General features: G+C 50.3%; 2 protein-coding genes across 3 annotated transcripts; one reads left to right on the top strand and one right to left on the bottom strand.

Annotated features, from left to right (window-relative positions):
• The first annotated feature begins 3,233 nt into the window (after positions 1–3,233).
• PIGZ (phosphatidylinositol glycan anchor biosynthesis class Z) lies at positions 3,234–22,639 on the top strand. Of its 2 annotated transcripts, none has more exons than XM_004578246.4 (3): positions 3,234–3,407; positions 18,811–19,038; positions 20,884–22,639. In XM_004578246.4, the coding sequence occupies exons 1-3, from the start codon at positions 3,362–3,364 to the stop codon at positions 22,443–22,445; spliced, it is 1,836 nt and encodes a 611-aa protein (XP_004578303.4). In that variant the 5' UTR covers positions 3,234–3,361; the 3' UTR covers positions 22,446–22,639. The 2 variants fall into 2 exon arrangements, with proteins under 2 accessions (XP_004578303.4, XP_058518065.1); XM_058662082.1 differs by having other exon boundaries at positions 3,276–3,407; positions 18,824–19,038.
• Positions 22,640–24,134: 1,495 nt separating this feature from the next.
• On the bottom strand, positions 24,135–24,839 carry NCBP2AS2 (NCBP2 antisense 2 (head to head)). Its single transcript, XM_036494894.2, has one exon. It carries the CDS (start codon positions 24,737–24,739, stop codon positions 24,440–24,442), a length of 300 nt encoding a protein of 99 aa, XP_036350787.1. The 5' UTR covers positions 24,740–24,839; the 3' UTR covers positions 24,135–24,439.
• Between the last annotated feature and the right edge of the window lie 7 nt (positions 24,840–24,846).

The raw sequence follows: 24,846 nt of genomic DNA, 5'->3' as shown, positions 1-24,846 counted from the left end.
TGGGATCCCGGCATGTGCAAGGCGAGGACTTTAACCACCACACTATCGCACCAGGCCCTAAAGGTCTTGGCTTTCTATAACCCATCTGGCTCCTGGCTTTGGCTTAGTCCAGCCCTGGCTACTGTGGATGTTTGGGCACAAACCAGTGGATGGAAGACTTCATTCTCTCTCCTTCATTCACCTTTCAAATGAGTAGATAAACTAAAAAAAGTAATGCCTCCAGAGCATGCTAGCCAGGGCTCCTGGGTAAGAAAACCCTTTCAACAAATGTCAGTGAAGGAAACTTCAGCCTGACCCCAGATACATCCACTATACCTCACAGAAGAGTTGGGCATTGTGGCATAGCAGGTTAAGACATGCTGCCGCTAGGATGGCTGCCACGGTGGCCAGAGAAGGGTAGAGTTTGCCTCCTACCAAACCCGGAACAGATGGTGGGATTCTGGCGGGTCCCTCAGGCTGTGAGACCACTGTTGCACCAATGAGGGACACAAACCCATATCTCCCCACCAATAAGGGCCGAGGCGACCCTCATCTCGGCTTCCATGTCGAGGAGAGTTTAAAAGGGCCCCTTCCCCGTCTCTCCCGTGCTGTTCTTCCTCTGCAGTCCACTCCTTCACGTCTGTCTGTCTGCTGCATGGGGAAGGGAAGCCCGTGACCGTGGCTCCCTGAAATAAAGCCCATCTAAATTCTTTTCATATATTTGGCTGAGTTGTTCTCCTGGTGGTTGGCGAATCTAATATTTTGGCAAGTGGCGAATCTAACACTCTACCTAAAATATCGCCATCCTATGTGGATGCCAGTTCCAGTCCCAGCTGCTACACTTCCGATCCAGCTTTCTGAAAGTGTGCCCAGGAAATCAGTGGAGGATGGCTTCAGTACCTGGGCCCCTGCCACCCACATATGACACCAGGGTGGAATTCCTGGCTCCTGCCTTCTGCCTGACCCAGTCCTGGTTATTGCAGTCATCTGGGCAGTGAACCACCTCTCCTTCTCTGTCTTTCCCTCTCTCTGCGTAATTCTACTTTTCAAGCAAATAGATTTTTTTTCTCTACTCATTTATTGATTAATTACATTGTATTACATGACACAATTTCATAGGTACTGGGATTCTCCCCCCTTCACCCCAAACCCTTCCCCCATGGTGGATTCCTTCACCTTGATGCATAACCACAGCTCAAGTTCCGTTGGGATTCTCTCATTACAAGCACACACCATACATAAGAGTCCAGCATCCCACTGTCCAGTCAAGTTCAACGGCCTCTTAGGGACGCCCTCTCAGGTTTGAAGGCAGAGCCAGCAGAGCGTCGCCCCGATCAATTAGAAGCTCCAACATATCATCAGCAACAGTCCAGGTACGATGAGACTGGTGCAGAGTCCACTGATTGACATAGTCCATCTTAGAGTTTCCCCTTGTCCAGTTTTCCGCTGGAAACATATAGCTGAGGTGGTTGATTGATCTACTCCATCTTCCATCTTTTCTTGGTTAATGTTTTGATTCCTCCATTTTGTTCAGGGGAATCCCCAAAGAAACTTTGAGGTGTTCCCAGTCCAGGCTCCTACATGTACTGGCAAGCACAGTGCCCGCCACAGTCCATCACTCCAATCACCTGGTGGTTGTAACCCCTGGGTTGGTTCTAGTCTGAGCCCCGACCTCCATTGGAACCAATGAGTATTGCAGCCCTTCCCAGCTCTGTCCATCACACACTCGACCCTCACCTAAACCAGTGGGAGGTGTGCTGGTTGGGTGCTGCATTCCCTACTGGCACAGGCCATTTCGCCTTTGCATTTTTTGTTTTGTACTGTTTTTACCACAACTGAACCTGGCCAGGCCCCCACACAGTTCCAGCGCTTGGACTTGCCAGTGGATGACATGAACTGACTCAGCCTGGTCTGCCCCCAACCCGAGCCAAATGTATGCCAGTGGGTCACTTTCCAAAGCCTCTTCTGGGTTGTTTACCTCCATGCTTCTTGCATTTATTTGTAGGGTCAGTGTCCCATCAGAGGAACTGTTCAGATTCCTCCATCCGACCCCTTCCTGGTGTCGGGCTTCACGCATACCAGCAGGTCCTTCGGCCAGCACCACTCTTCAACCCATTCTGGTTCCTGCTGTTGGAAGTTTCAGCCCAGCCACGGCTCGTCCATACCCACATATAGCTCATATATGGCTCAGTTGGGGTTGCAAGCAAATAGATTTTAAAAGAAGCAGGAGTTAGTTTTACAGCCTTGGAGCAGGTGGAGGGAGAGTGACCTGAGTAGAGCCTCTCCTTGGCCAGTCCTCAAGTCCTCGTTTCCAGCTCTCCAGTGGTTTTTGCTGTGATTGGTCACTGTGTATAAGCCTGTACCCACACCTGTAACAGAAGCTTAGAAACTGCAAGCCAGCTGGGGCTGCTTAAAAACAGCCAGGTGTGATCAGCTACCTCAACTGGATTTTCCAACCAGGCTGTGATTATTCTAGTACCCAGCAGCGCTTGAGGAAAGTAACCCTGGGGTGTGGTTTGCACAATTATGTGAGCCTTGCTGTGCAGCAGGAAGAAGGACGAAGGCACAAGGGCATTGCTCAGGACCTCCCCCAAAACACTGCAGAGCGGCCACGGGCGCCCAGCCAAAGCAGCTGTTTACACCCCCTGTCCAGGTGGGAGAAAGGAAGGAGAGGGGCTGGCCACCCAGGCTCTCCTTGGCTTTGGGACCAGAGGCTGCCTGCTCAGTTGTGCTCAGCCTGGTCCAGACCAGCAGAGTCTGTGACCTGGACAGGACAGGAGCCAAATGTGTCCCTTGGCAGTCCAGACATTCGGAGCTGGAGTGACCCTTCCCCCTTCCCAGCCTTGGCTTCCGGAAGCCTAACATCAGGCCTGAGGAAGGCATGAAAGGCAATGGGATGGTCCTGGGCGGTTCCCAAAGCCCCAGGAGGCCACAGGCACCTGCTCTTTCCCCGCACAAGGACCGGCCGTGGGGCCCATAGAAATAAAGTATGGCAGAGAAATGCTGTGTGTAATTACCCCTGTGCCATAAGGAAATGGCTCGCCAAGGACCAGGCTGCTATTGCAGCCGGGCGGGGATGGGGTGGGGAAGGGACAGTGGCAGGATGAAGCCGAGGGAGGGTACGGACAAGATCAATCTTCCTGCCACGGCCAGAGGGATCCCGGCACGCCGCGATTTGCCCCAGGGCCCCGGGGCGTGGGCGGGGCGGGTCCCGCACAAGCATAGCCCCGCCCGCCCGGGTGCGGATCCCCATCCCTCCCTGCCCCGCCTGGCGCACGGTGAGGGCTGCCTAAGTCCCCGGGCGCAGCTGAGTGGCGGCCACTGGATTGACCCACCGTCACCGCCTCTCCCCGAAACCCCCGCCCCGCCTCGGGCCCCCCAGATGCCGCGGCGCCGCAGGTGCAAGCGCAGGCAGGAACAGCGCGCCGGTAAGTCAGCCCCATCCGCTCCACAAGAACCAGGGGGAGGGAGGGCGGGAGCAAAGGGGATAGCGATGGTCTCCTTCCCTCCCTCGGCTGCAGCCGGGAGCCTAGAACGTGCCGGGGGTTGGCCTGAAGACAGTGGGTGGTGTTGGGAGGGGCTCCGGAACTGAGTGTGGGAGACGCGAGGCTCGCCGTGACTTTTTCCCGGGAGCGGAGGCAGCGGGCGCGCACCACTGCAGAGCGCTGGGGCTGGTGTTCTTGGGGGTGGTCCTAGAAGTCCACCGAGTCTCGCCTTCCTCCGTGTGAAGCCGGGGGGCAGAGCGCCAACTCCCGTGCGGCCAAAACCTCATGCCACAGCTTTGCGCCGCGCAGATCCAGTCCCTTGGGCCGGAGGGAGTTGTTCCTTGGTGGCTTTGGCGCTGCCCTCTGTGCCAGGCCTGCCTCCCAATGGTGAGAGTGCGGCCTCCGGACACCGGAGCTGCAGGAGGCCACCAGCCAGGGCGAGCCCCGGGCACCCCAGCTGGTGACTAGGCGGGGAATTCGCCCCGTGCCTGGTGCTCACAGCGTGACAGAAGGGCCTTGCTGCTTCGTTTAGGGAGGCCGTCCCTCATCTGTTAAACAGCATCCCTCCACCGCCATCCCTTTGTTTCCTAGTGTAGCTGCAGTCAAAATCTTCCAGGATCTTCCAGCCACAAGGCTGAATTGCTATTTTGTAGGACTGCAACCGCGCGAGGTGGGTGGCCCGGGGCTCCAAGGTGTGCCCGCGGCCATTGGAGATGCTCAGCGGTCCCCCTCTGCCCTTCTTAAGGGTTCAGTACCATGCATTAATGCATTCTCCCGCAGTCGAAAGATAAGCGCAGCCGGGAAGGAGGGAGGTTCCAGGCAAACCCCAGGAGCCTATGGAGAGGACGAGAGGGCACCAGCGTCGCGGACCTGGAGAGCCCCTCTCAACCTTGGCCCTGGGTCGGAGTCTGAGCTCGGGACCACCGTGGTCCAGGCATGCGCTCCTGAATCCAGAGGAGAAAGAACTTGGTTGTGGCGTGGAGGCCTCTTCCTTCCTTCCCCACCCCGCCCCCAAATGCCTGTTCATTCACGCCTCCCCTCCCTACACGACAACCCTGGGACTTGGTCTGGAGGTAGAAACTCCAAGGTCACGTGTCCTGGGACCACAAGCCGCACTCAGCATCCCAGAGAAGCTGCGCACGGCCCGCACGCAAGACGGACTACGGGCGGCAGAGCAGACCTGACCTCCTCCCTCCGCAGGCCCTGCTCGTGGCCATCCCTGGCCAAGAGCCACCCTGCGAGCGAGGTCTGCTTCCAGAAATTCCGCGGCTGCCTCCTGCCCTGCCCGCCCAAACACCTTAACCCGGCAGCTCGGCATGGGCTTTGCGTGAATGAACAGGCGCCGGTGGAAAAGGCCACCCTGGTTAGCGAGAGAGGACTGCCGTTTGTAGGAAGAGGGCTCCAGTACACAGCTTCACCAAGCCTTAAGGGAGACCTCGGGCGCCAGGTGCCCCACTCCTTACCCCAGGGTAAGGCCTACAACGGAAAGAACACGAGCCTGGTTTCACAGACGGATGAAGGCAAAGTTGGGGTGGCAGGCTGCAGGTGCAGAGGACAGATCTGACTCCAGGAAGATGAGGGTGGGCTCCCTGTGACAGCTGGCACGGAAGCCCAAGATGCACTAGGGGCAGGACTGTGAAGGCAAAAGGAGCAGCTTCTGCCCCCGGTCGCACCTGTACGCTGCTTCTGATGCACTGGGCAATGGCAGCTATAAGCGCTGCTGTGAGAATAGAGCAAGGACAGTGTCAGGAATGCAAATACCTAATAAGTGGCAGTGTATTGATTACAGATTAGTGTTCTAGCAATACACTTCAAGTTCAGAAAGGCAGCAGCTTCAGAGCTGCCTGGGTGGAGCCTGAACCCTTGAGAATGGGTGAGGTGGTCAGACAGGCTGAAGGGAAGACGCTACCGACCAGAAATACTGAATGACCTCGACGGACAGAGCTGTGGAGGAGGAAGAAAGCTATTAAGCCTGGTGCGTCCTTCTTCCCCCTGACCTCACAGGAGGCACCCGAAGTCCTAGCTCCAACCCAGCAGATGCATCCTCACCAGGGACCAGCGTAGGCAGGGCTGCTTGATACAGGTCTGTTCAGTGGAAAGTCTGCCCAGGGTACTACAGGAAGAAGTTTCTTTGGTGTTTGGAGGCTTGTGAAAATCTAAGCCACAAGGAGATAGCGCTTTGCACACGCCAGGATGAAGAGAAACAAAATTCGGATAATAAGGGCTAGTCAGGATGTGGGAAAACCAGAGCCCTCCTTTGCTTCCTGGAGGAAGTGGGGTTGGGGTGCAAATGGTATGGCCACCCTGGAACTTGGGTTTCCTTGGATGATTGAACACGGAGCTACCAGGCTCTCCCTTCCTACAACCCTACATGTCAGTCTGGAGCAAAAGCAATGAAAATATCTGTCTACACAGGCACTTGCACTCAAATATTTCTAGTAGCCTTGTTCACAATTGTGCCAAAGAGTGGAGAAAGTCCTACACTCATCAGTGGATGAATGGAGACACAAAGCATGCCCTGCCCATCATCTAGCAGAATGTATTTTTGGCCATAAAAGGAAGAGCTTATGGGGGCCAGCACTGTACTGTCTGCCTGTAATAGGTACAGCATCCTATATGGCTACTGGTTGAGTCCTGGATGCTCCACTTCCAATTCAGTTCCCTGCTATTGCACCTGAGAAAGCCCCTGTAGCCATGGGGAGGACTAGATGAAGCTCCTGTTTCTTGGTTTTGTACTGGCCTTTTGGGGAGTGAATCTCTTCCTCTCCATAATTCTACCTTTCCAATACAAATAAACAAATCTTTAAAAAAAAAAAAAAAGGACGATGCTACGGACACATGCTAAAACATGCATTGTTGAGAGCATTACACAAAGTGGAAGAAGCCAGCCACCAAAAATCACCTGTTGTAGCTCCCATTCCTATGAGGGCACAGAAGGGGACACTGTTGGAGACAGCAGCAGACCAGCAGCTGCTCAGGGCTGGGGCTGGGGAGGCAATGGGAAGTCTTAACCAAAGGACATGGGTTTCTTGGTGAGGACAATGTACTAAAACTGTGGTGATGGACACATCTCTTGTTGACTATCTTAGAAAATACTGAATTGTACAGTCTAAATGAGTGACTCATATATGTGAATTATTTCTCAATAAGATTATGTGTCCCCAGAATATGATGCTGACTTGTCCGGGCAGCAGGTGGGCACTACAGCCAGTAGGTGTACAGGATGATAATCACGTGCAGACAGTGGCAGGACCAAGGGTCACTGACTAGTGGCCGTGCAGCCACACACAGTCTGGCTGCCACATGTTGTGACCAGTCAGAAGAGTCCTTGCTGATGCTGTTGGCAAACAGCAAAGTGTCATCATCACGAAGGGGTGAGATGCAGGCAATGAGCTGCCCCACCAAGCTTTGGTGGCATCCTTGACCGAGTGTCCTTCGGGGTACCTCTTAAGACCCCACAAGAATTGACCCCATGTTGGAGCTCCCGCCTGCAACCCCAGGAGCCTGGAGACTCAAAAGGCAGCCACCAAAACACATTGCTTCATTCCTGACTCAACAATCAGAAAACCACCACTCAACCACCGATGCTGCCTGCTGGCACCAACCCTCAAAAAGCTGGTGAATGAACTAGCACTACCCCCATAAGACTCCACCATGAACTTGACCTTGCTTGACAGAAGCAGACAACTGGGCCTGCACTTGACATTCACCTTCCAGTGGTCAGTCCCTGGTCCTGGTGTCCAGCTTAGTGGCTCTCCATCCTACTTCTGGCCAAGCTGGTCTGTCTGCAGCCCCTTCTCCTGGTGCCTGATTCATCTCCTTCAGGGAGATCTTTGTTTTCATTTTTGCTGAAGATCTTTGAAAATCTTTGCTGTCATTTTTGAGTCGGTGTGTTTTCTGGATATAGCAGATGGACTGGTAGTTGTCTTCTTTTAGCCCGTAAGGTTTTCATCATTCAGAGTCTATTGCCCCACCATTTCTGATACCAAGTGATACGATATCAGGACAGGAAATAAAAGTCAGGAGAAAAAACAAATTTGGGGTCTGGCATGATGGCTGAGGGGCTAAGTCCTTACCTTACAGCTGCCGGGATCCCATATAGGTACCAGTTCATGTCCTGGCTCCATTTCCCAACCAGCTCCCTGCTTGGGGCCTAAGAAAGTAGAGGATGGACCAAGCCCTGGGGATCCTGCACCCATGTGGGAGACCCAGAGGAAGCTCCAGGCTTTGGACCGGCTTAACCCCCAGGTACTGTGGTCACTTGGGGAGTGAACCAGCAGATGGAAGATCTTTCTCTCTGTATCTGTTTCTCTCCCTGTAAATCTGCCTTTCCAGTAAAAAGGAAAAACAATTTTTGTTACAGGAATATAGGCCTTAAAATTATTATGTACATTGGGCTGACGCTGTGGCTTAACCTGCTACGCCTCAGTCAGTGGCATCAGCATCCTATATGGGCACCAGTTCTTGTTCTGACTACTCCACTTCTGATCCTGCTCCCTGCTTATGCATTGGGAAAGCAGCAGAGGATAGCCCAAAGCCTTAGGACCTTGCACCCATATGGGGGACCAAGAAGAAGCTCCTGGCTACTTGCCTTAGACTGAGAGGCTCTGACCATTATGGACATTTGAGAAGTGAACCAATAGCTGGAAGATCTCTTTCTCTGTCTAGCCCTGCCTAACAAATAAAAATAAACCTTTTAAGAATGCATTAGGTACACTGAAAACAGACTCTCTGTAGGCCTTCAGCAAACACTGGACTTCCTGAGAACCGCACAAGTGCAACTGTGCTGCTTAACCTCTGAGACTCCACTGGCTAACCCCACTCCAGGGGAATCTCTGAGACATGCCTCTTAGGTGCCTGGCCTTGGCAACCCAGTGAGACCCTCTGGAGGGAGGTGGGAATAGAAGAGGGGGTTTCTGTGGACAGGCGGAAGGCAACGCAGTGCTCAGCAGGGCTGCCCATGTGGGAGATGGGCACCTCCTGGGCTGTGGTGGCAGTGCAATGCTGGCTGTACAAAGCCAGAGAAGAGTGAATGGAGTGAGTGTGGATGGGTTGGGGATTCCTGTGAAGGGAAGAGAGGCATCCCGTCTGAAGGGAGAGTTTTGGTTGCTTTGTTCTAAGACTGGTGAAGACACGTGTTTGTGTGGGTGTGGCAGGAGGTGGGGAGCAGGTGTGGACTTGTACAGACGGGGACTGCGTGTGTGTGTGGGGGGGGGAGTTCGTTTTGACAGGGAGTGAGTGTGTGTGTTAGGGGGTCGTTTGCAGCTGGGAGCGAGGGGTGGGGCTCACCACGCTTGGGAAGACGGCCATGATGTTTTGCTAAATGACACAAGGAAATCCAAAACCCTTTCCTGATTTGTTGTTGTTATTTTGTTTGTTTTTAACAAGGTATTGGCTCCATTGAAAACAAACTGAATTGTCAACAAATAAAATTCTGTTTCACCTATCAGCCCTCCCCACTGGGAAGGTGCGGTTCCCAGCTACTCTACGGAGAGGAGTAACTAGGGGTTCAGGCAGAGTGGAGAGAGAGTGTGAAGGAAGACAGAGAGCCGTGCTCCTGCAGGCTGCAGGCCCGAGAGAGGACACCAGCTCATGTCACAAATCTCTAGCTTAGGACTTCAGGGGGAAGGGGGCTGCCTGACAAGAGGCTGCCCCAGAGCTGGGGCTCCCCAAGGATGACATTTTCCACGTGAACTTGGCCTGGATTTGAATCCTTCTGTCCCAGAGGATGGTGAAGACTACTGCCTTTCTTGTATGCTGGTGCTAATCAAACTGCAGTAGGAGGGAAGGGCCTCCTTCCACACAAGGCTTTGGAGCCTGAGATGTGTCTAGGCCTTCCCAAAAGAAAAAAAAAAAAAACCTAAAGACCTGAAGCCAACAATTATGATTAAAATTAACTCTCCTCCCCAGGGGCAAGTGTCTGCCTGGTAGTTAGGATACCCTGGTATCGGAGGGTATGTGTTTGGGTGCCAGTACCAGGTCCTGGCTCCAGCCTCCTGTTGGTACAGACCTTAGGAGGTAGCACGCAATGACTTGAAAGGCTGTATATGCCTGCTACCCACGTGGGAGATCTGGGCTGAGTTCTTAGGGGTTTTGATCTGTTCCAACTCAATGCAAGAGCTGGGCTGGTCCTAAGCTGCAAGTCAGGAGCTTCCTCCAAGTCCTTCCTCCAAGGACTTGGGTCATCATCCTCTGCTTTCCTAGGCCATAAGCAGGGAGCTAGATGGAAAAGAAAAGCAGCTGGGACACAGACCGGCACTCAGAGAATCAGCCTGCTGCACCACTGTGCCAAACCTATATTTACTCTTTTTAAAAAGTTTGTTTTCATCTACTTGAAAAGAAAACCAACACAGAAAGAGAGAGATATCTTCCATTTGCTACCTTACTCTCCAAATGGCTGCAATGGCCAGGGCTGGGTCAGGTGCTCCATCCTGGTCTCTCACGTGAACGGCAGGGACCCAAATACTTGATCCATCATCTGCTGTCACAGAAAGCATTAGCAGGAGTGCACTGGAAGCAGAGTGGCCAGAACTCAAACTGGTACTCCAGTAATGGGATACAGGCATTGCAAAGGGGAGCTTGCCCTGACCTGCCACAATGCTCTCCCCCAACAACTCTCTATAAGACACAGCTGAAAACATTAAAATGCAGAAAGGTTGGAAGTTAAAAAGATAAAAATGATAAACCAAATAAGAATTATGTAGTTACATTAGATAAAATAATTTTAGAGAAAAACATTTGCAAAGATAAAAAAGTGATTATATTGATGATATTCCATTCCAATAGGGTATAACACTTCTAAACTTGTATAAATATGGTGACATAGCTTTAAAATGAGACACAATTACAAGAAAAACTAGACAATTCACAATCTCATGAAATCTTTTTCCCCCACATTCTGTAGTTGAAAAAAATCAGTAGAAAATAAGGTTCTGAAGACCTGAACACCATGATTAACAAGTGTGAGCTAATGAACATATATAAAAGTCTGTGCTTGACACATTCAGAAAATGAGTACGAGAACACTTTAAAAAGCTCATATAAAATGGAATTAAAATATAAGCTTCATGGGGGCAATGCAAGGTGGTGTGTGGGCCAATCCCTGCAGTGCTGGCATCCCATATGGACACCGGTTCGTGTCCCAGGTGCTCCACTTCCCATCCAGCTCTGTGCTTGAGCCTGGGATAGTAGAGGATGGCCCAAAGCATTAGGACCCTGCATACGTGTGGGAGACCCAGAAGCTCTTAGCTCCCAGCTTCCTATCAACTCAACTCTGACCACTGCCATTATTTGGAGAGTGAACAGTAGATAGAAGACCTTCTTTTTCTATCTTTCCTTCTCTTTCTGTAAAATCTGCCCAAACAAAAAGATCAAATCATTTATTTTAAAAAGATAAGCTTATTTTGAAATAAATTGAAATACACACAGTTACCTTCATAATACCCATTGCCCAGTGCCTGTGAAGATTCTGGGTTTTGTTGTTTTATTTTGTTTTAAGATGTATTTGTTTATCTGAAAGAATTATAGAGTTAATGACAGAGATCTTCTATCTGCTGCCTCATTCCCCAGATGGCTTCCAATAGCCAGGGCTAGGTCAGGCTGAAGCCAGGAGCCAGACACTCCTCCCACATTGCTGGCAAGAGCCCAACCACCTGGCCCATCTTTTGCAGCTTTCTCAGGTGTGTTATTAGGGAACTGGATCAGAAGCAGAGCAGCTGGAATTCCAATCCATATGGGATGCCAGTGTCAGAGGCAGCAGCTTCACCCACCGCACCACCTCGCAGCCCCCATCCTGAACTTCCTGAAGATCACTTCTGTTTATTCTTCTTTTTAAATAAAGATTTACTTATCTTGTTGGAAAGTCAGATTTACAGAGAGAAGAAACAAGAGAAAGATCTTCCATCTGCTGGCTCACTCCCCAAATGGCCACAATGGCTGGAGCTGAACCGATCCAAAGCCAGGAGCTTTCTCTGGGTCTCCCATGCAAGTGCAGGGTCCCAAGGCTCTGGGCTGTCCGTCACTGCTTTCCCAGGCCATAAGCAGGGAGCTGGATGGGAAATGTGTGTGTTTAGCTTCCAGTTAGGTTTACTTGGATTTACCTTCCAGTTCCAGTTGCTAACGTCAGCCTTCTGATGATGCAGGCCCTGGAAGGACAGTGTGAAAAGCAATTGGATTCTTGCCAGCTTTGTAGGATACCTGGATGGAGGTCCAGGCTCCCAGCTTCAGCCTGGACCAACTTTCTTTTGGGGCATTTGGGGAGTGAACCAGCAGGTAAAGGTTCTGCTCTCTCTACCTTCCAAATAAAATGACGATAATTTTTTAAAATTTCTTTTTATTCTTTTATTGGAGATAATTTTTTTAAATAAAATGTTTGTTTTGAAAGATTTATTTATTTATTTGAAAGGCAGACATCTTATATCAGGGGCTGGGTTGGGTCCTGGCTGCTCTATTGCTTATCCAGCTCCCTGCTAGTGTACCTGGGAAAGCAGTGGAAGACAGCCCAAATGCTTGGCTTCCTGACTGGATTATCTTATGCACAGAGTCTCAGTCTGGGCTCTGTGCTCACTGGAGAGTAAGTAGAAAATGTCCCTCCCTATGTTACTCTGCCTTTCAAACATGTAGATAGGTAGGTAGGTAGATATTTTTAAAAGCTTTTTTTTAAAGACTTATTTTTATTGGAAAGGCAGATCTACAGAGAGAAGGAGAGACAAAGATCTTCCATTGACTGGCTCACTCCCCAAATGGCCACAATGGCTAGTGATGAGCCAACCTGAAGCCAGGAACCAGGAGCTTCTTCCGGGTCTCCCACACGGGTGCAGGGTTCCAAGGCTTTGGACAATCCTCCACTGATTTCCCAGGCCACAAGCAGGAAGCTGGATGGGAAGTATAGCAGCCGGAATACAAACCGGTATCCATATGGGATCCTGATGCTTACAAAAGGGAAGATTAGCCAACTGACCCATCATGCCAGGCCCCAAAAGGTTTTAAATAAAGCAGCCCAAAATTTGCAAAAAATAAAATTTAAAAAAAGCCATAGTTTGCTTTTTCAAAAGCTTCATAAAATCAACAAAATTATAGTGAGAATGATCTAGAAAAAAAAAGCCACAAATAAACAATATTAGGAATTGAAATAAATAAGCCACAAATAGGAATATTTGCCATGCAATAATGAATGCCTGAGCATAAGAAAAAGTCCACTTAATAAAAATGATCAAAAGGAATTCCAAAGAAGCAAAAATTTTCCACATTTGAAAAAGTGTTTAGCCTCATCGGTGATCAGAGAAAGTCATTTTAGTGTGCAGAAGAGTCACAAACCAAGCTGTGAGACAATTCCTAGCGCCAATTAGCACAGGAAGCCGTGAGCTCTGCTGTGCACAGCAGCTGGCAGGGGCCTCTAGAAAGGGCTTGGCACTGTTCCGGGAAGCTAAAGTGTGTGTACCGCCATGACTCAGCGATCCCACACCCAGGTGCACACATCACGGAACTCTTATATAACAGTTTATTGCAGCAGGTAAGAATTTTTAAAAAACCTGTGCTTACAGTGGAATAAAAACCAGGTTTCAGTGACTTTTTTTAAAAAAAGATTTGCTATTATTTTCTATTTGAAAGACAGGTTTTCAGAGAGGACAGAAAATGCCTTCACTGGTTTACTCCCCAAATAGCTGCAATGGCCAGAGGTGAGCCAATCCAAAGTCAGGAGTCAGGAGCTTCTTCTGGGTCTCCCATAAGAGTTCAGGGGCCCAAGGACTTGGGTCATCTTTCACTGCTTTCCCTGGCCACAAGCAGGGAGCTGAATTAGAAGTGGAGCAGCCAGGCTTGGAACCAGGGTTCATATGGGATGTCAGTGTTTAAAGGCAGATGATTAGCATGCTGTGCCACCATGCCAGTCTCTATAGCATAATCAGAAGGAACCAGAGCTGCAGGGAACACATTTGTAAACCATTAACAAAATGCTGGTCACAGTGCAAACACAGACACTGAGTTGTTTAGGGTGTGATGGCAGTTCCCTAAATCAGCTTGTCTAGGCCCCAGGCTCTATTATTCATTCAGCCATCCTCAGTTGGCACAGACCTGATTTAATAGCTGAAGGACCTGCACTTCCTAATGTCTGCCCCATGGACTTGTCTAGAGTGTACAAGCCAGCTCCTTACAATAAATGTTACCATGTACATTTCCTATTGGGTTCCTCAGGCTAAACCCTGACGTACATATCTGGGGACTGGACGTGACTGTAGAGGAATGATTTTTTTTTTTTAGATTGAGGAATGAAATATTAAGCATGAGTTTCCTGAATAGGTTCTGGGGTTTTCTGGTATGGATTCTCTCATCAAAACAGATGACTCTATCCCCACTGGTAAGGGTAGCACTGGCAAGCCACAGAGCCTAGGGAAACACAGAATAGCACCCTTGGACACTCCAGGCAAGGTATGGTGACTGATAATGTGACACCTTTGGACACTTGAATACAAATGAGTGTCTCAAGACTTGGCTAGTTGCCCCTCACTGCGCTGGGATGGTCATCTGGCTCCATTCCCAGCTCAGTTCATAAAATGACTTGAGATTCCTTGCTGGCCCTGAAAGACACCCTTATCTCTTGTAGCCAGAGGGCTGTGACTGCTGAGAACCAAACCCACAATCTGAATTCCTGGTGGTATAGGGTGCCCATTGTTGGAGAGTGGGCATTGACTGTCTGGCTGTCTCCTCTGGTATGACATCACCCCTGATAAGAAGTCACCGAAGGCCAGGCTCAAAGGCAGATCAGCAATCACCATTTCTGGAGGAGTGACAAAAAGGCTGTCACACTAGTTTTCCCAACTACTGGAGATGAGGTGCTACTTAAATGTCACTCATCATGCAGTAGGCTCAGATTCTCACTGATGTCTGAGATGAGGGGCTGAGAACTCCAGTCTCACCCAGAGGCAGCTAAAGTGGGCTGGAGGCATGTCACCCATTCTGACAGGGAAATGGAGATAACCCACTGGGGTTGCCAGGTTTTTCAAAGTGTGAGAAACAGCCTATTATGCTGACCTGGTGATCAGGTGGGGCTACTAGACTCGGATATTTGGAGTAACCTAACCCTACTTTCAAATTCCAATATCTATCCAATGTCATGTTTAGACATTTAACAAAATGTCTTGTCAGTAAATCTGAGTTAGCAAATGTCACATGTATACACTGGATCACAGGGTCCGCAGAGAGGCAGAAGCAACAGGGAGTACATTCTTTACTAGGGGAACTGGCTCATGCAAAGGGAGAGGCCACAGAGTCCCAGAACAGTGGTTTGGCTGTCTGAATCCAAAGTTGAAGCAGAACATCTTGTGGTATAACTCCCAGTCCCAGCCCAGAGGCCTGAGGACCTGGACTTGGGGGTTGGGGAAGCCGGTGCTGTGTAACAGGCCAGTTCAAAAGGCCTGACAGGAGAATCAAGATGGCGGAATAGGGTAAGGACATGTTTAAACGGACGGAAAAACTTTTAATCAAGATGAAGCAGAGAGGATACATTCCAGAAAATAGGAGAGGACAAAACAACAGCAGAGGGGTACCTGGAGACTGACACACACAGGAAAGCAGCGGACACAACGGTGTGGTGTTGTGGTGACTGATACTCCAGCAGCATTCAGCTAATGGGTGATCGGAACTCCACCAGCAGCCGGAACTCCACCAGCAACCAGGTGGGAAGACACTGTCACTGGGAGCTTGGGAGGTAAAGCCAGATAAAGAACTGTCCGTCCTGCTGGTCTGTTGGATTTGACCAGGAGCAGAGACAGAGCAGCAGATCCCAGACAGACAGTGCGAGAACAGGGTGGATTTCACAGCCAAGTCTGGCCCCAACAGCCAAATCGGGCACCATTTTACGTAAAAAGGCAAAGGCAAGGAAAAGGACTGAGCATATGCTGAGCTGGGAGTGAACTCATTTCTGACTCAGTGAACTGCATCAACGTGGCATTCTACAGGTTCCACCCAAGACAGGTCTGGGTAGCCCACAGATCTGACAGACAGCAGATCAAGAACTCTAGTAGTGGTACATCAGGCGCCATTTTGTACACTGTGGCAACAGCTTTAGGACTGCAGGGGATAACAGTGAATTGCGCATGTGCTGAGCTTGCCAGAACTCACTGAGTTCAGTGGATTGCACTGGTCCTGCAGCAAAGTAATACCGACTGTGGCATCATATGTGTCAAAATAGGTCCGTGTGACACCCAGACCTAACGTCCAAAAGGTTCCGGCAAGATCAGTACCACCAACAACTTAACTATATAGGACACCTGGTGTCTCTCTAATCCTGGGACTTGCTCCAACCGGAAGTGGGAGAAAGGTTGCAGAGACAACAGTGCAGCCTCAGCACAGTATCACAGGAGGTGGAGAGTGGTGAGCCAGAATCTGGGGCTCTGGAGACCACGGTGGAAATCTAACATAAGAACCCAGACCTGGAACTCACTGGAGGGAGTGGCACAAGTGGCTGCAAGCAAAAAGTTGTGTAACAACTGCAATCAGTAAAATCGCATTGTAGACCTGTGAGTGACACAGCTTAGAAACCTGCCCCAAGGAGAAGACTCTGCTAACCAGAAGTATACAATGACCAACAGCAAAAGAAGAGACAAAGGCACAATGAATATTACTGAAAACTCCCCTGCAAAGGAGCAAAACCCTATGCCAATCTCAGAGTTAACTGAGGAAGACATCGAGAAAATGGGGCACACAGAATTCAGAAACTCATTTAAAAGCTTCTGATCAACAATGAGAAGCACATACAAGAGTTCAAAGAATTTAAGGAAGCAATAAAGCAAATCAAGGCTGATATATCAGAAATTAAGAACACAGTAGAGCAAATTAAAAGTACAGTGGAGAGTCTCCAAAATAGAATGAAGCAAGCAGAAGAAAGAATCTCAGAACTGGAAGATAGTTCCTGTCATCAGAGGGAAGCAAACAAAAAGCAGAAAGCAGAGCTGGATCAGGCCAAAAAAAGTATTCAAGAATTCAAAAGACACTATTAAGAGGCCAAATATAAGACTTCTGGGAGTCCCAGAAGGTGCAGAAAGAGAAGCTGAGCTTGCAAATGTATTTAATGAAATAATAAAGGAAAATTTCCCTATCTGGAGAAAGAATTGGGAAACAACATCCAGGAGGGGCACAGAACTCCCAACAGGCTTGATCAAAAGCAATCTTCACCAAGACACATGATCATCAAGCTCTCTTCAATTGAACATAAGGAAAAGATCCTTAAATGTGCACGTGAAAAAAATCAATTGACATATAAAGGAATGCCAATTAAACTCACAGGAGATCTCTCACAAGAAACTCTACAGACAAGAACAGAATGGAGTGACATATTCCAGATTCTAAAAGAAAAAAACTGTCAGCCTAGGATAACATACCCAGCAAAGCTTTCTTTTGTCTTTGAAAATGAAATAAAATTCTTCTACAGTAAAGAAAAGTTAAAAGAATATGCCTCATCCTAAGCTGCCCTGCAAATGATACTTCAAGATGTTCTCTTGACAGAGAAGAGGAACAGCACCCATGAAAACCAAAGGCAAATGGGAAGAACATCCCAGTAAAATGACAACAGAAGACTAAACCAATGAACAACCCATTCCTAAAATGACAGGACCAAAATAACACCCATACCTATTAAACTATGAATGTAAATGGCTTAAGCTCAAACAAACGTCATAGATGAGTAGACTGGATTAAAAAACAAAACAACATCTATTTATTGCCTAGAAGAGACACACTTCACCAACAAAAATCAACGGAAACTATATCACATAGGTTTTGTTGTTTTTGGTTGGTTTCATCTCTTCAAAACACTTCGTTCTGATTAAATCATTCAATGACTTATAGATCATAGAGTAGCATCATGTTCTTCAAAAAGGTTCTTGGGCCCAGCGGCGTGGCCTAGCAGCTAAAGTCCTCGCCTTGTACGTGCTGGGATCCCATATGGGCACCAGTTCTAATCCCAGCAGCCCTGCTTCCCATCCAGCTCCCTGCTTGTGGTCTGGGAAAGCAGTCGAGGATGGTCCAAAGTTTGGGACCCTGCACCCGTGTGGGAGACCCGGAAGAAGTTCCAGGTTCCCGGCTTCAGATCGGCACAGAACCGGCCATTGTGGTCACTTGGGGAGTGAGTCATCAGACGGAAGTCCTTTCCTCTCTGTCTCTCCTCCTCTCTGCATATCTGACTTTTAATAAAAATAAATAAATCTTTAAAAACAAAAAGGTTCTTGATTATCATTTCTTCAGCTACACATTTATTATTTAGTTATTAGTTATTATTTATTATTATTTAGTTATTTAGTAGCATGTTATTTAACTTCATGGTGTTGTTAATTTCTTTTTTCTTCCTGATGTTGATTTTGTTTTGTGGCTTTTCATTTAAGGGGATGTATAGTAGCTGTGTAATGGAGACTGTCATATCTAGTAACATGTCATTTAACTTCATGGCATTGTAAATTTCTATTTTTCTTTCTATTGTTGATTTTGTACTATGACTTTTCATTTAATGGGATGTACAGTAGCTGTGAAATCGAGACTAATGTGAGGATGCAGTGTAGTATGTATTTCTACTTCCAGACAAAGATGGACTTACAATGAAACTGTTCACTATATCTTGACAATAGGATGCTGGACTCTGCCATTGTCCATGCCCACAATGATGGACTGTGTATGAAGAACTGTATTTTAGTAATGATATAGAGGAACTAGGTGGGGGGAGGGATTTGGGGAGGGGATAAGGGAAATGCCAGGAGCCTATGGAAATGTATCATAAAATGATAATTATAATAATAAAATGTAAAAATAAATTAAAAAGTATAAAAAAATAAGAAAAATAAGGTCTGACAGCCAGGAGTTCTGAGGTCTGAAGGCAGGAGGTACCAGATCAGATGAGACAGCAAATATACTCTCTTGTCTTGTTCAGCCCTCAGTGGACTGCATGGTGCCCCCCCATATTAGTCAAGGTCCTCTTTCCTCAGGACGCCTCTCTTCCTGAACCACCACCATGAGCTCTCTCAGAAATGATGGTTGGCAGCTCTCTGGGCATGTCCTTAGTCAAGTTCACGCCTTAGCAATCAAGGCCACAGACCCCTCACCAATGCAATCAGTCAATAAAGTGGTTATCCAACATAGGTCTCCATTTCCCCATCTGTGAAAAGGTGGGAAATCCACGGCTCTAAATTGTGGAAAAGATTAAATGTGACATACATGTCAACTGCCTGGTATTTGGCAAAAGCTTAGTTAAAAACGAAAAAAAAAAAGATGGCTAAGATTCTCATTTGTCATGTATGGAGATTCATTTTGAGCTTGGTCAGGCAGCTGGATGTCTGGTAACTGACACTGTGAAACATGACAGATCTCACCCTCAGGAGATGCAGCCCTGCCGGCCCAGAGGAGCATCTACTGCAGCTCCAAGTCCCTCAAGTTCTCGGCCAAGTGTGTGGTGTAGCACAGCTGGTTCGCAAGATGGCCGCCAGGGTGCTCTGGGGCGGCCTCGGCCTGCTCCGGGTGCTGTGGTGTCTCCTCCCACAGAAGGGCTACGTGCATCCGGATGAGTTCTTCCAGTCGCCAGAGGTCATGGCAGGTAAGGCTCCCAACCTAGGCTTGAGATAGAGTACAGCAGAGTGAAAATCTGGTAGGATATTGTGTGTGTGGTGGGGGGAACAGCCTGTGTGTGTGCACAGCAATGGGTAAATTCACCGGCAAAGTCTTGGCCTCTCCACACGAATGACTGAGAAGCAAGGATTCCACATCTCCCTGGGTGGTAACACTGACCTTGCGGTTGACACTAATAAAACACCAGCCTCTTTTCTTGTTTGTACCCGTGGTACCAATGTTCAGTGTAGAGCTGTGTGGAACTTCTCAGTGGAACAGTGTTAGAAATGGTCTTCCCAAATGGTTGGGAAAGCCTGAACAGAGCTATGAGCTGAAATGACAAAGCTTTTCTTCTGTAGGCTTGAATGCAAGGGGAGAGAGCCCAGCCCCAAATACCAGCCTGCTAGTGCAGAGCTGCTTGGTGTATGGAACACACAGAGAACTTTCCAAATGCTGTGGGCCTGTACCTTCCTTCTCAAGGTTTCCAGATGACTGCTTGAGCTCCACTTATCAAGTCTAAAAGCAGGTCTTTCTGCCACTGGAGGAAGTGGATGTGCCTCTTTCAGGCCACACTTTTATTTTTATTTATTTAAAATTTTCTTTTTAATTTGGGGGCCATGTTTTAAAAAGCTACTTTTTTTTTTTGCCTGTTTCCATCCCACTAGTCAGAATGTATCACAAGGAAGCTGAGAAAGGTGGTTTTTATATGAGCTGAACAAGTGCTCAGAAAGAGCAGGGAGAAGGGGTGGGCGAGACTACAAACTCAGGAACCAGAGCTATCTGCCACAGGACTCAATACGTGCACTCATTTTTTTCCCCCAGTGGAAAGGTACAGCCTCCTTCTGCACTCATTTTTTAAATATCTAAGCTAGTGGATAAACAGTCAGATAGATCCTGTATTTTTCCCTTTTCCCTTCTGACATAAAGTGGGCCAAAAGCCTGGAGGGATAAATGGCAGAAGAGTGTGAATGATTCACAAGCCTTATAATCAGTCCCAGCTCCACAGCCAGAAAGGTTGTTCAACCTGAAAAGCTGGGGGGGCAGTGGGCAGATGGAGGGCACCAGCCTTAAGTGTGGTTGCAGAAGAACCTGTGCCCCATCCTTACCTCTGAGCTCTGGGACTGCTTGAATCCATTCTTCTTATAAGAAAAGTTTAAGTATCTGCAACAGAAATGTCACCCTTGGCCATAACCCTGACGATTTATTCTCTGGCTCTGCTGTCACAAAGCTGGGATTCTAACTTGGACTTTTGAGACCTTAGAGCTCTAAGATGGGCACTGAGGCCTCCCTGGGCTTCTCCTCACAGTCCCTGTCCAGGGCACAGCCCCTCCTGCCCCCTTGGCAAAGTTGGGTCCCACTCCTCCTGGGGCTCCCTCCAGTTGCCCTGGGCCATGGAGTTCAGCCTGGGCTCTCTGCGTCACAGGGTCAAGAATCAAGGGAGGGGCTGCACTGCATTCTGGTTTTGGGGGGATGGGCGGGGGATCTGTTTCCAAGCTCTTTCTTGCTGTTGGCAAAACAGTGGCTCCTATGTCCTTGCTCTCACCTATGTTCCTTGCCAATGGTCCCCTCCTTCTAGGTCAGTAATGCCACGTCAGTTCCCCTCTCAGGCTTTGAACTTGCTGGCCTTTTCTGCATTGAGCTGGAGAAAACTAGCTTACAGGGCTAGCACAATGAAGTCAGGCCCTCCTTGTAACCGCTCCCTGTTCCAGCCAGCACGTACACACTCATACCCATGTAACCCAATCACAGGACTGGTGCCCATCCTGGAGTTTTGCTCAGCCTGTCCCTGTCCAGAGCTTGGCACTGGCTCACCTCCACCTCCCTCTCTCTGCAGAGGACGTCCTGGGCTTGCAGGCCATGCGACCCTGGGAGTTTTACCCTAGCAGCTCCTGCCGGACTGTGGTCTTCCCACTGCTGACCTCTGGTTCTGCCTTCTGGCTGCTCAGGTTCTTGGAAGAGCTAGGGCTGCGGACTGGCCCGGTGAGCAGCTACACACTGCTGGTGGGGCCCCGGCTACTTCTCACCGCCCTCTCCTTCACCCTGGACTGGGCTGTGTACCACCTGGCTCCACTGTGGGGGGCAGATCGCTGGAACGCCCTGCTCTTGCTGTCTGGCTCCTACGTCACCCTGGTCTTCTACACAAGGACCTTCTCCAATGCCATCGAAGGCCTGCTCTTCACGTGCCTGCTCATGCTGGTTTCCCCCCGGGTGGCATGGAGCCGCACACCCAGGATACCTGCGCTAGGGCCATGGTGGCACCGCTGGCTTCTCGGTGGTGTCCTGGCTGCTGGCTTCTTCAACCGGCCCACCTTTCTAGCCTTTGCTTTGGTGCCCTTCTTTCTCTGGTGCTCCCATGGGGCCAAGAAGTCCGGCTTTGAGTCTCTATCCCAGGAGGCCCTGCTGTTGCTCCCTGGGGTGGCCCTCACAGCAGTGATGTTTGTGACCTTGGACAGCTGGTACTTCTCCCAGCTCTCAAGCTCCAGCATGCTGGTGCTCACACCTCTTAACTTCTTGCACTACAACCTGGATCCCCAAAACCTGGCCAAGCATGGCACACACGCACGGCTCACTCACCTGGCAGTCAACGGCTTCCTGCTCTTTGGGGTACTGCATGCCCAGGCCCTGTGGGCTGCGTGGCAGCAGCTGCAAGTCTGCCTCCAGGCCTCTGCCCGGGTGGGCCTCCTGAGGATGCTGAGTGCCCCCAGCCTCTGGTCCAGCCCCAGGGATTGCCTTCTTCTCCTGTACTTCACACCCCTGGTCCTGTTGTCTGCCTTCAGCCATCAGGAGGCCCGGTTCTTGATCCCTCTCCTGGTCCCCTTGGTTCTGCTCTGTAGTCCACGGACACAGCCTGTACCCTGGAAGGGCGCCTTGTTCCTCTTCAATGCTCTGGGTGCCCTCTTCTTTGGCTACCTACATCAGGGGGGACTTGTGCCCAGCCTGGAGTACCTGGAGCAGGTGGTTCATGCACCTGTGCTCCCAAGCATGTCGACCCACTACACACTCCTCTTCGCTCACACCTACATGCCCCCCCAGCACCTCCTCCACATCCCAAGCCTCAGGTCGCCTGTGAAGGTGATGGACATGGGTGGGACTGAAGACTGGATCCTGTGCCAAGCCCTCAACAATGTCACCAGACAACCTGCCTGCCAAGCAACCAGGGGGCCATGGCTCTGCCGCCTCTTTGTGGTAACCCCTGGCACTACCAGGCAGGCTGTGGAGAAGTGCGGTTACCTTCCTAAGAATGAGACGGCTCTGTTTCCCCACCTGACTCTGGAGGACCCCCCACCCCTGTCCTCCCTGCTGAGTGGGGCCTGGAGGGATTACCTTAGTCTCCATATTGTGGAGCTGGGATTGAAGCCGGATGACAAGCCCGAGCACCCACTGCCCAGGATTTGACCCTAGGAGAAGCCATCGCACCTGCTGTATGGCTGGGTAGCAGTGCTGCAACCAGGGTTTCCTGGTTGCCTCTGCTGGGTACGGTTGAAGGGGACTCTGCCTCCTGGGTGAGCGGGCACTTTTCTCCTCAGATAGCCAAGATCTGATGAGTCACGATCCTTGGTGTGAAGGTCCCCCAAGAATCGTGGTGTGATGCATTGGTCTGCCCCTGCCTTACTCCTTCCAGCCACCATGATGTTTTAAAATATACAACAGAGCCTGGTGGTGTGAATGATACTCGTGAATGACCTCTTGCTCTGTGGAATTCTCAGTCAGTCTGGCCTGCCGAATACCTGGAGGGGAATGTGGTGAGAGTAGCTGGCTCAGACCCAGGTTGGGGGGACCCTCTGCTCCCAGACCTGCCACTCACTGACTGTGCCAGCTAATACTGCCATTCCTGGACCCCACAGTACAAGTCTCCCATCTCAACAGGCTTTGTTAGAGTGTGGGTAAGATGTTATTGCTGGGCAGTATGAGATTCCTTTGTGCTGAAAAACTGCTACTTTACTAGGCCAGGAGGCGCCTGGACTTTGGGAGGATTCCACTTTAGTGACAAATCTGTTCTTTCCTGTCCTGCAACTCTGTGAACCCAGGTGCAAGGGGGGCAAGAGCCAATTCTTCCCCAGTCCCAGGAATAGGAGGAAGATAAGGGTATGAGAATGGGATGAGCCATACAGATAATGGGTATGGGAACAGAACAGGCTGCCTGTGCCTGAAGGCCATAAAAATTAACATGTCTAAGGTTGTGTTACTTTTGATGTATTTCCCAGCCCAAAGAGGCCTATATAAGCTTCTGTCTTGGGCTGTTCAAGGTCCAGCTGCCTTGCTTGGCTGGCCTGTGTGACCCAAGTATGGTCTGACCCCAGCATGCTGGCGCAATAAACTGTTTACTGTTTGCATTACCAGTGAGACTCTTTGTCGTTCTCTGGGGGTTGATTAGCTCGTACCCTGATGTCCGGAGGCTTTAGCCCGGACTCTTAACAGCTTCTCTCACTCTCTTTTAGAGCGGAAGTGGGAGGAGGGATCCATTGAATGGCTCAATGGCACCCTGGTACCTGCTGATTCTGAGTTCTGGAAAAGTTCTCCCCTCTCCTCCTGTCACTACGAGCCTGGCCCAGTGGGCTCAGTCCTAGTCAGGCTTCCCTGGGGAACTCAGGCTTTCTGGATGGAATGACTAACTGGGTGGGAGAAGATGGCAACCAACAATGAGGCATTTTTCTATCATGAGCACGCTAATCACAGGTCTGTTGGCTGGACCACACTTTTGTATTTCAGACCCTCAAAAATGTTGACTGGGAATCCTGGGAGCATTTATGTCACGGTGGGCATAGTCTTTATGCCTGGCGGTGATTATGGTGGAGGACAGTACGCATTCCTTGGGAGGGTCGCTGCTGTTTGGAGCTGTGCTGAAGGATTTAGGCCCTGGAGTCAAATGCCTATCCTCACGTTCCACTCTGTAAGACCCTGGCCAACCTCAGAAGTCATATCTGCCTCCTCCTATAAACGCGACTGTAAGGAGCAGGTGGGATAACCCAGAGTGCAGCAGTTAGCAAGAGTCACCCCCGAATAAAGCACTCACTCTGTGTGCATGTGTCCCTAGGTAGCCCAGGATCCCGGCCCACCTCATTTTAGAAGCACCACACTCATATCTAGCAGTTCATGCATTTAATCAGAGTATTCTTGGCAGCCGCAGGGCCGTCTTGCCGTCCATAATCTTCGGGCGCGCGTCCAGCTCGAGCGTGTGTCCCTCGTGCAGGCAGGGCAGGCTCCCTTTCTGGTTGTGAGTCAGGCCGCAGTCCTCCCGCTGTCTACGCTGTCCTCCGCGCGGGGTTCAGGCTTCCGGGTCTCTGCACCGTGCAACCTTGCTCCTCCCAGGGACTTCAAAAGGATGTCCGTTTGCCCTAGGCCATCTTCAGGCCGCGTGCCAGGCCTGGGACGACTCCTCGGCCCGGGGCTCAAGGGTGTGCGCCTGGCCCCCTCTGGCTACCTGGCGGTGGACCCGGGCGATCCCGAAGGCCGCGACGCAGTTCCTGAGCGAAGGCGTCTCGGAAACGCGCGGCGCGTTGGCCGAAAGAGCTCGCGGGCCCCGCCGCCAAGCTCCGTAGACGGCGGGCCGCGTCCTGGCCCCGCAGCTGGGCCTGCAGCAGCGCGAAGGCCGTGAGCTGCGCCGCGCGCCGGATGGGCCGCGACTCGGCCAGCCGCTCCACCAGCTGCGGGCTGTACAGCAGAGCGGCCAGCAAGCGCCGGAGAATCATCGTCCTGGGGACCGGACCGGCACCGGGACACGCCGCTCTGCCCGCCCGGCTCGGCTGCGGACGACGGCGAGGCGCCGCCTGATGACGACACGGCCGCGCTTGGATTG

This window comes from Ochotona princeps, chromosome 3 (assembly GCF_030435755.1).
Source record: "Ochotona princeps isolate mOchPri1 chromosome 3, mOchPri1.hap1, whole genome shotgun sequence".
NCBI classification, from domain to species: domain Eukaryota; kingdom Metazoa; phylum Chordata; class Mammalia; order Lagomorpha; family Ochotonidae; genus Ochotona; species Ochotona princeps.
This window is presented reverse-complemented; position numbering and strand designations above follow the sequence as displayed.

What these genes read in the sequence shown, in the direction of transcription:
- PIGZ (XM_004578246.4), top strand. Translation starts at nt 3,362, where the DNA reads ATGCCGCGGCGCCGCAGGTGCAAGCGCAGGCAGGAACAGCGCGCCG. An exon ending in CAGGCAGGAACAGCGCGCCG is followed by an intron (nt 3,408 to 18,810) that starts GTAAGTCAGCCC and finishes GAAACATGACAG; the next exon opens with ATCTCACCCTCAGGAGATGC. An exon ending in GTCGCCAGAGGTCATGGCAG is followed by an intron (nt 19,039 to 20,883) that starts GTAAGGCTCCCA and finishes CTCTCTCTGCAG; the next exon opens with AGGACGTCCTGGGCTTGCAG.
- NCBP2AS2 (XM_036494894.2), bottom strand. Translation starts at nt 24,739, where the DNA reads ATGATTCTCCGGCGCTTGCTGGCCGCTCTGCTGTACAGCCCGCAGCTG.